The sequence below is a fragment of the Mauremys reevesii genome, linkage group 3, assembly GCF_016161935.1.
Source record: "Mauremys reevesii isolate NIE-2019 linkage group 3, ASM1616193v1, whole genome shotgun sequence".
Taxonomy (NCBI): domain Eukaryota; kingdom Metazoa; phylum Chordata; order Testudines; family Geoemydidae; genus Mauremys; species Mauremys reevesii.
In genome coordinates this window covers 148,637,972-148,648,600 of record NC_052625.1, presented here as the reverse complement: position 1 = coordinate 148,648,600, position 10,629 = coordinate 148,637,972, and the positions used below count along the sequence as shown (strand labels likewise).

At 45.6% G+C, this 10,629-nt stretch overlaps 1 protein-coding gene across 4 annotated transcripts in view; it reads right to left on the bottom strand.

The window, feature by feature from the left end:
- Positions 1 to 341: 341 nt before the first annotated feature.
- The window catches only part of HMGN3 (high mobility group nucleosomal binding domain 3), a 28,477-nt gene continuing 18,189 nt past the window's right edge, over positions 342 to 10,629 (bottom strand). For 2 of the 4 annotated variants that reach the window (XM_039531659.1, XM_039531657.1), the window contains 4 exons: positions 7,745 to 7,774; positions 6,877 to 6,924; positions 1,366 to 1,479; positions 972 to 1,246 (listed from right to left, as the gene is read on the bottom strand). In XM_039531659.1, the coding sequence (XP_039387593.1) occupies positions 1,115 to 1,246; positions 1,366 to 1,479; positions 6,877 to 6,924; positions 7,745 to 7,774 (324 nt within the window). In that variant the 3' untranslated portion in view covers positions 972 to 1,114. Of the gene's footprint in view, positions 832 to 971; positions 1,247 to 1,365; positions 1,480 to 6,876; positions 6,925 to 7,744; positions 7,775 to 10,629 lie in introns of those variants that run through there. The other 2 variants (XM_039531658.1, XM_039531660.1) reach the window with 2 other exon arrangements.

Here is a 10,629-nt window from a genome sequence, read left to right as displayed (position 1 = left end):
GCCTTTCAGTTACTGTACATTTGCTTCAATCAAGCAATTCATTCTGTCTTGGTATCTCACTGTATGTTATACTGGTACAGTAAAACAGTCTATTCAACTGTGATAGTAAATACGAATACACTGGTTCATATTGAGAAGGCCATTAATATGTGGACCATTGAAAATCTTGACTTGTTACTCATATGTGGACATTTAAATATGTTTATCAGAGACCAGCAAAAAGCATCAAACGTAGTGCATGCAGAACACAATAGTTGCTAAACCATTTAGTCATCCACACAATAGTTAAAAAATGAGTCAGGCATTCCTCAGATTTAGAGAAAACATTAGGAGGCTGTAGATTTGCAGGCAAGGAGACCTTTTATTTTAATCCATTAATAGAACCCAAAATAGTCAGCAGGTGGCCACATCTATCCATGTTTCATTAAAATCACATAAACCCTAAGTACAAAAGCACCACTGATTATTGCTCTAGAAAAACTGCATGAAAAATTCAAATACACACAGTAAAAACCATCACCATATGCACAAGACTTAATTTCTTAAAGCAAGTGTATGGAATGCTGATCCAATTTGACACACATCTTCCAACGCTAAATTGATATTTATATTACTTGGCAGCAATGGGAATTTCTAAGAGCATGGTTATGAGAAGGGATATGTTCCTATACAGTTTAGTATGTCAACTATCATTGTCCTAAAAAAATTAGCATTTACAAAATACTTGATAAAAATATCTTTTAAAAGTTGTCCAAGAGGTACATAAAATCAACCCAAAATTTTCATGACAATTCATTCGCTCTTGTCACCTACAGATTCAGTTCTCTGTGCCTGTGAAGGGGAAGGGAAAAAAAAACAAACAATTACTATAAAAAAGTTACTGCTCACGTGTAAAAAAGCCCCCACACTAGCACCTTCTCCTTTGATGCATTATTTGCAACTGCTCCGTTTCAAACTATTTCAGTATTATGTTTACAGACACAACAGGTACACACACACACACACACACACTTGTCTTCATTTATTGATCCCTGCTTTTCAAAAGCCATAGAAGCCTTACCTGCCAGCTTCCATTGTTCATAATGAAAAGCACCACACTACTATCTGTTTCTATTCACTGCACACATGCAGAATGCTCTACCGTACCCTTAACTTTCACTGTTTCAATCTGCCCTTTTACTGACAGTGTGCTGGGTGGGGCACCTCTGGATGTTGAAACACTAACAGTTGAGCGAGAGATGCGAATCTGCAATAACATTATGGGCAATAAAAAGAAACATTATGAACATGCTATCAATGGCTGAAAGATTGAATAATTTTTAAAAAACACTGATTCAATCAGTGGGAGGTCTGTGTGGAAAGTACCTCTTCAGCTTTATTTTCACCATTTTCAGATGGTGTAGTACCTTCCTTTGCAGCTTCTTGTTTTTCATCCTTCTTTCCTTTAGCACCTTTGTTAGCCTTTGTTCCAGGTTCCTTCTGATAGAGGATCAAAAACATGGAGAGAGTGTGCATTAGAAGTTGTTGGATACTTGTTACTGTCTATGAACTATCTACTGTATGAGTAAGTTGTGTGTGACAAATTAGTACAAAATGTCAGATACCTCTCTAAAGATGATCTGGAATGCTTTACCCACAAGTGCCAAAGCTGAGGGTTCTAAAGCTCTCCTGCAACTGCTGCCATCACTAGCAAAATTTAACTGAAACTCTATTGTTTCTCTTAATTTTCAGGGATTTAAAAAATTATTACTCTAGTAGAATAAGAAAACAGTCCATACATCATACAAAAACAAACCAGGATGGACATAAATATCAGAACAAGTACTGTCTATCAAAGTCTTATACAGTCAAGCACATTAATTGGACCAGAATCACAGCTGAAGTGATGGCACAGCACTTTTGAATTCAATGGAAATGCACCAGCTTACACTGGCTGAGGAACTAGCCCCCCCTGTGTCTTAAGGATATTAGGTTGCTTTAGTAACATCCTTATTATATTAGAAAACAAAAATTAAGTAATTTTTGCTATTTTAGGCTTGTATGTTTCTCTTTGGAAAGAACACCCCAGATGGTAGGGGAAGTAGAAGTGGGTGGCAACCTAGGCAGCAGTGACCATAAGATGGTTGAGTTCAGGATCCTCACAAAAGGAAAAAAGGAGAATAGCAAAAATATGGACCCTGGACTTCAGAAAAGCAGACTTTGACTCCCTTAGGGAACTGATGGGCAGGATCCCCTGGGACACTAATATGAGGGGGAAAAGGAGTCCAGGAGAGCTGGCTATATTTTAAAGAAGCCTTATTTAGGGCGCAGGAACAAACCATCCCAATGTGCAGAAAGAATAGCAAATATGGCAGGGGACCAGCTTGGCTTAACAGTGAAATCTTCGGTGAGCTTAAACTCAAAAAGGAAGCTTACAAGAAGTGGAAATTTGGACAGACGACTAGGAAGGAGTATAAAAATATTGCTAGAGCATGTAGGGACGTAATCAGGAAGGCCAAAGCACAATTGGAGTTGCAGCTAGCAAGGGATGTGAAGGGTAACAAGAAGGGGTTCTACAGGTATGTTAGATACAAGAAGGAGGTCAGAGAAAGCTGAATGAGAGAGGCAACCTAGTGACAGATAATCTGGAAAAAGCTGAAGTACTCAATGCTTTTTTTGCCTTGGTCTTCAGAGACAAGGTCAGCTCCCAGACTGCTGCACTGGGCAACAGTATGGGGAGGAGGTGAGCAGCTCTCAGTGGTGAAAGAACAGGTTAAGGACTATTTAGAAAAGCTGGACATGCACAAGTCAATGGGTACAGATCTAATGCATCCAAGAGTGCTGAGGGAGTTGGCTGTTGGCCATTATCTTTGAAAATTCGTGGCCATCGGGGAATTCCCAGATGACTGGAAAAAGGCAAATATAGTGGCCATATTTAAAAAAGGGAAGAAAGAGATCCCAGGGAACTATAGACAGGTCAGCCTCACTTCAGTCCCGAGCAAAATCATGAAACAGGTCCTCAAGGAATCCATTTTGAAGCACTTGGAGGAGAGGAAGGTGATCAGGAACAGTCAACACGAATTCACCAAGGACAAGTCATGCCTGACCAACCTGATTGCCTTCTATGATGAGATAACTGGCTCTGTGGATATGGGGAAAGTGGTGGATGTGATATATCTTAACTTTAGCAAAGCTTTTGATACGGTCTCCTACAGTATTCTTGCCGCAAGTTAAAGAACTATGGATTGGATGAATGGACTATAAGATGGATAGAAAGCTGGCTATATTGCCGGGCTCAACAGGTAGCGATCAACGGCTCGATGTCTAGTTGGCAGCTGGTATCAAGCAGAGTGCTCCAGGGGTCGGTCCTGGGGCCAGTTTTGTTCAACGTCTTTATTAATGATCTGGATGATGGGATGAATTGTACCCTCAGCAAATTCACAGATGACACTAAGCTGGGGGGAGAGGTAGATATGCTGAAGGGTAGGGATAGGGTCCAGAGTGACCTAGACAAATTGGAAGATTGGGCCAAAAGAAATCTGATGAGATTCAACAAGGACAAGTGCAGAGTCCTGCACTTAGGAAGGAAGAATCCCCTGCACAGCTACAGACTGGGCACTGACTGGCTAAGCAGCAGTTCAACAGAAAAGGACCTGGGGATTACAGTGGACAAGAAGCTGGATATGAGTCAGCAGTGTGCCCTTGTTGCCAAGAAGGCCAACGGCATATTGGGCCGTATTAGTAGGAGCATTGCCAGCAGATCGAGGGAAGTGATTATTCCCCTCTAATTTGGCACTGGTGAGGCCACACTTGGAGTACTGCATCCAATTTTGGTCCCCCCACTACAGAAGGGATGTGGACAAATTGGAGTGAGTCCAGCGGAGGGCAATGAAAATGATTAGGGGCCTGGGGCACATGACTTCCGAGGAGAGGCTGAGGTAACTGGGGTTATTTAGTCTGCAGAAGAGAAGAGTGATTTGATAGCAGATTTGATAGCAGCCTTCAACTACCTGAAGGAGGGTTCCAAAGAAATGGAGCTAGGCTGTTCTCAGTGGTGCCAGATGACAGAACAAGAAGCAATGGTCTTAAGTTGTAGTGGGGGAGATCTAGGTTGGATATTAGGAAAAACAATTTCATTAGGAGGGTAGTGAAGCACTGGAATGGGTTACCTAGGGAGGTGGTGGAATCTCCTGCCTTAGAGGTTTTTAAGGCCCAGCTTGACAAAGCCCTGGCTGGGATGATTTAGTTGGGGTTGGTCCTGCTTTGAGCCGGTTTGTTTACCTGCCATGTCTGCTGGCTTGGCCGATCACGGCTCCCACTGGCCGTGGTCAGTGATGAGCTGCCAAATTTTTAACAACGGGTTCCCTCCTCCCTCCAAAATTTTAACAACGGGTTCCCTCCTTCCCCCCCCTCCGAGGGGGGGGGGTCGTGCCCCCCCCATGTTCCTTGACACACACACTCCGAGACCCCTGACCCATCCCCCCCTTCCCTGTCCCCTGACTAACCCCTTGCCGCCCCACCCAACCCCTCCTCTCATTCTCAATGGCCCCCCAGAACCCCTACCCCATACAACTACCCCTTCTCTCTGTCCCTGAGTGCCCCCAACACCTCATCCAACCCTGCTCTTTCCTGACTTGCCCCCATTCAATCCCCCTGTTCTCTGCCCTCTGACCCCCCCACCCCCAAACTCCCCTACCCTCTCTCCAACACCCTCCCTGCCCCCTTACCGCTGCCTGGACGTGGCTGGGCCAGGACAGGAGTCGCGCGCCAGAGCCGGAGGATGCGGAGGGAGCCCGCGGCCGGAGCCAGGTGGCTGGCCGGGTGGAGCCAGGAGGGCTGCGGCCAGAGCTGGAGCCGGGCAGCCGGGGCCGCCGCCACGGCCAGACCAGCGCTGCCGGAGCCCGGCCCCATGGCAAAACAGCAGGGGCGGCTGGAGCCACGGGCCAGGCCGGGCTGGAGGTGGGGGCCGTGTCCAGAGCCGGGCATCCCAGTAGGTGGGGTCACGGCAGGACCGGGGTGCGGCCGGGAAGGGTTCAGGGGGTCGGGACTGGGGCCGGGCAGGCCGCGAACGCGGGCCGGGAACGGGGACGCGGCCAGGGAGGGTTGGGCGGGGACCCGGGGGCGGGCAGGGCCGCAGGGGGAATGCGGCCAGGGAGGGTCGGGCGGGACCCGGGGGCGGTGGCCGGGCAGGGTCGCGGCTGGGAATGCGGTGGGGACGCGGCCAGGAGGCCGGTGAGGGTCGGGCGGGGACCCGGGGCGGGGAGCGGGCAGGGCCGCGAACGTGGGGCCGCGAACGTGGGGAGAGGGGAGGACGCGCCAGGAGGGTCGGGCGGGGACCCGGGACGGGGGCAGGCAGGGCCGCGGGGATGCGGCCCGGGAGGGTCGGGCGGGGACCCGGGGGGGCGGGTGGCTGGGCAGGGTCGCGGCCGGGAACGCAGGGGGGGGGGGGACGCGGCCAGGGAGGGTCGGGCGGGGACCCGGGGACGGTAGGTGGGGGCAGGGCGGGGGGGGGGGGGGTGCGGCCGGAGCCGGGCGGCCGGGGAGGAGTTCGGGGGGAGTCGGGGACGCGGGCCGGGCAGGCGGGGACGGGCCAAGGCCAGGGACCGGCCGGGGCACACGCCCCCCTAGTTTCCTACCTCAGGGTCGTCTTCCTGGGCCGGGGAAGCCTGCCTGCTTCTCAACCCTCCCAGGCTTCCCGCGCGAACAGCTGATTCGCGGGAAGCCGTGGGGGAGGAGAAGCAAGGAGGAGCTTCACGGCAGGAGGTGGAGGCAGAATTCGCAACTGTTCGCGCGAACTGTTTGCTAAAATTAGACGCCGGACAGAGAACTTTAGCAAGCGGTTCGCTGTCCGGCGTCTAATTTTAGCAAACTGTTCGCGCGAACCGTTGCGAACCGTCTGCAGCTCACCCCTGGCCGTGGTTCACCGTCCCAGGCCAATGGGGGCTGCGGGAAGCGGTGCGGGCTGAGGGATGTGCTGGCTGCTGCTTCCCGCCACCCCCATCGGCCTGGGACAGCGAACCGTGAACAGTGGTAGCCGCCATCGGCCAAACCTGCGGATGCAGCAGGTAAACAAATCGGCCCAGCCTGCCAGGGTGCTTACCCTGGTGAGCTGTGTGCCAAAGGTTGCCGATCCCTGTTCTAATACTTGTCAATCAGAAATATACACTGGGGAGGGCTAAAACAGTTCTCCCCAAACATGCTTTTTCTGGTACAACAATTGTTATTATTTTGCATCTTCCTTGGGCCCCAATAAATCTGTTTTCTGAAGTACATTTCTAGAACTTCTCTTAATAGTGTCTGAAACCACTAACCTATGTATCATAGAATTTTTATTTTGACTGTATTTGGCCTAGAAAGTCGTCACCACCTCATCTAGCCATATCTTTAATTCTACCTTTATTTGTAATCAGCATCCTTGGCAATAGCTGCATTTTCATAAGAAAAATATGTATAAGACAAAAGCGTCTCACTAATGGGTGGAGTACTGTACATTTAGTCAAGCAGGGAAGGCAATGCTGAAAAAGCTGACACACTAGTGTAGGAAATGCTAGGTCCCAGGTTGGTAGCGGAGCCACCTTGATCAACCCTGCAAGTGCAGGAAAGGTGAGCTCCATCTCTGGGGAAGGAAAAGATGTTGCTACAGTGAATAGCTCTGCTTAGGAAGCAAAAGAATGGGGCTGACAGACCACACATTGCAGGCAGACAGCAATACATTTAAATTGGGACAGGAGAGAGAGAGAGAGAGAGAGAGAGTTTTGCTTTTAAAGATAAAACATGAAAAAAATGTGGATGCTTCAGAAGTTGTCCATGGACATTTGAAACAGAGTGAAATATGCAATGCAAAAACAAAAGAGCATGATTATTTGGTCATAGTGATTTAAATTACAGGAATTTTACCTTTGTGGTTTTCCTTGGTTTGGGTTCAGGTTTTGGTGGAACAGGTTTCTATAAAACATTTCCAGTTACAAAATATATTAGATAATTCACTACCAGCCTCCTACCCCCACCTTTTCCTTGCTTCCTGGTGTGCACCTCTTAAAAGACCAGAAAAGTTTCATGTTCAGATATACCTCAACTGACATCACAGACTAAGCTAGCCTGTATCTATTGGCTCACCACATGCAGGAGTGAAAATAATTTTGGAGTCATTTTAAGAGTCTAAGAGGGAGTTTGGTGTGAACCATTAACAGAAGCCCACCCTCCCGTTTAGCCTCTCTGTAACAGAGAGCGTGGACTATCTAATGTGACATTGCTAGAAGGTTCTTCCTCCTCCATTCCTCCTGAAGTGGGCTATTTATTAATTATTGTTTTTAATATATGAACACACATACGTCAAGCAAATGTACTGGAAAGAAAAAAGGAGATTTTCCCCCTCCCACTTGTCCTACTACCCATATCTAACAAAGAAAAATAACCAAAAAGTATCAAAAATATAAAATCTAGCCCTGCTACAGTGGCCCCCCGTCTTTCACAGAGGAAGATGCATCTTCACAACCAGCACCTGTTGACCTATCAGGAGATAGAACTTCCAGAAGTTCTAAGTCACACTTTGTGTATAACAGGCATACCAGTGAAAGAAAAGAACACAGTTCTTTTTAGGAGACTGTGTGCCTTTGTTTATATTAAAATAAACATCCTTCCCTCTAGAAAGCTTTAATGCTCTTCAAGAATAAATGAATCAAACAAAATATGACATCCTGTTTGTTTGGCATGAGAAAGCATGTGCCTAGGAAGGTGTACACCAACGGCTCTTAGGAATACTTACAGCTGACAATCTTGCCGATCGTCTTGTGGGCTATAAAAAGGGGAAAAAATGTTGGTAGGCTTTCAGCAGATCATAGTCAAACCAAGACAAAATGTGTCACTCATTTATTTGATGATAACTTAAAATATACCACTAGGACAACAAAAGTCCTTAGTGCCAAATACACATAAAGGGTGCCGCCTCCACTGGATTTTTTGAGTTTTAAAGAGACATAGTGAACTTGAAATCCAGTTGCTTACAAAAAAAAAAAGTTCAGAAGTTTCAGTGGTAATAAAGGTAATAATTGGAGATATACCAATCTCCTAGAACTGGAAGGGACCTTGAAAGGTCATCTAGTCCAGCCCCCTGCCTTCACTAGCAGGACCAATTTTTGCCCCAGATCCCTAAGTGGCCCCCTCAAGGATTGAACTCACAACCCTGGGTTTAGCAGGCCAATGCTCAAACCACTGAGCTCTCCCTCCCCCCTGAAATTTGTGACTACAAATATTGACAGATTTTGGAGCAGGTGCAGTTTTACAATAGCAGTGACCTATTTTATAACTATCTCACCCTTGTTGATGTGTGAAAGGCCTATGCAAACAGGAGAGAATAACTGACTACACATCGGAAACATTGAAACTGATTCAACATAGGACTGCAAAGCAAGTGAACTGAAAATATTGAGGAAAAGAGTGTTTTTTAAATCTCTTAGCTGTTATTTTTACACAGTGTTAAAAGTATTTTCTGACAGAAATGCAAGTTAAGTTAATGGTGTCCCTTAGTACAGTGCTGATATTTAAAAGAAGTAAATTAAGGCCCAATCCTTCAGCTGATATCATGTGAGTACAGGAGTCCACCTGCACAGAGCCAGTTGCAGGAGTAGAGGGTAAGCATTTGACTGTTTTTCCACTTAAAGAAAATTATTAGGGGAAGAAATAAGAGATGTGAACACCCCTCCCCACCCACAAATAAAATTAAATGTCTCTACTTTTTTCATAAGTCAAGTGTGGAAGATGAGAAAGTCTAGGAAATATTATTTAAATCCACTCCCAGGCCCCTGAATACATTACAACTATAGATGAGTGAATGAAGCTGGTTACAGAGCATGACTAAAAAGCTCATGAATATTAAAAACTGCAACTGGGTTGTAACAGGGTCAGGACAAAACCATGTAACTAGTCCCCAACTCACCTCTATTTGTACTGTTTTGGCCAAGGCTTTGTCTTGGTTTAAAAAAACAAAACAAACAAAAAAACCCACCACATATAAAATTTGGTCTATGCTACAAAATTGGAACCATGTTTACCTATAGTTGTCCCTTTGCCTGATTTGTAACCCATCCCCCAACAAAACAGAACCTAAAGATGAACTGAAAGGCGTTTAAAAAAAAAAACACCACCAATACATAAAAAATATGTTTCAAAGGTGGCCTGAAAAACATGTGTCAAAGGTTCTGCATTTCTCCTGCAACAGATGAGGCCATCACCTGAGGAGTACAGTTAGCCATGTTCCATGTAATGATTTTAATGTCCCTTACTACCTACAGGGTAAATAAAATCTTGAACTTGGTCTTGGCAGGAAGAAGGTTTTGTCCAAGAAAAAACCCAACAACAACTGATTTTCAGCTGTCTAGTAGTTATACGTCATTCTAAAATCTATATGTCTCTTCTCTTACTGATTTGGGATATCTATTTGTTGAGCACTATCAGTTTTCACAGCACCACTGCTAAACAGGTTAAAAAGACAGCATTTCAATTAGTCTGTAAGTACAGAATTGTAGAACCTGTGTACCCCAAGTCCCAGCTTAAATCTACATTTTTTTTAAAGGTAATAATTGGAGATATGCCAATCTCCTAGAACTGGAAGGGACCTTGAAAGGTCATCAAGTCCAGCCCCCTGCCTTCACTAGCAGGACCAATTTTTGCCCCAGATCCCTAAGTGGCCCCCTCAAGGATTGAACTCACAATCCTGGGTTTAGCAGGCCAATGCTCAAACCACTGAGCTATCCCTCCCTCCCCTGGTTCTCTAGAAGGCATTTGAACAATAGAAGGTACAGATAAGACAGCACTCTTCTAAATCACAATGATTTAAAAAAAATAGAGAGACAACAGCAGCTTTGGTCATGTAGTAGAGGGTTTTACTCATTGATCAGCTTCACTTAAGGGTTTGCACTTACATCAGGAGCACAGTGAGTTAAACACAATTCTTTAAAAATCCCTGAGTGGAGAGGGTAGGTTGTTTAACTCTCTTGTCCGATTTTATCTAGAAGCTATGCTATCTGATTGCATCTCAGTCCTTATAGGTAACAGAAGTTACATAGAGAGAGCTATAATGCCCTTGTGAACAAAGCCATCATATCTATTCCTGACTCCATGTCCGTGATGGGTGTTCCTGTGTTTGAGAGAGAATAGGCTCTTTTGAAACAGTTTAGAAACCTTGCAGACATCTGCAAGCTTCTAGTTAGAAGCTAGAAATGTTCATTCTTTATACTGGTATCCAATGGACATCAATGATATCTGTCAAACCTTTCGGGGGGAGGGAGGGTAACCTTAGGATTGCTCTCCTTCAAAATTATTTTATTTTGAGGAAACAGTATTTAAACATGGATACAGGAGAAAAATCTGTATTGTTTTACACAAAGTTAAGTCACATTAAAAGTTTAATACTTGCCTAAGGTATTCTTTTTAACCTACCTTTGTAATAATATTGTACGAGATATAATAGAAACTACATAAAACTCTCAACTGTACTAATTTGTGTAATCATATGCTTCTCTTCTTGATCTTCTAGGAAATGTCACAGGAAACATTGCTACTAAGAAGCTAAAAACCAAGATGCCCTTTTCCAAAGAGCTCATTTATTCCTTCAGGGGGTTATGCCTGAATCTTGCTATTGTTTTGCCCCTT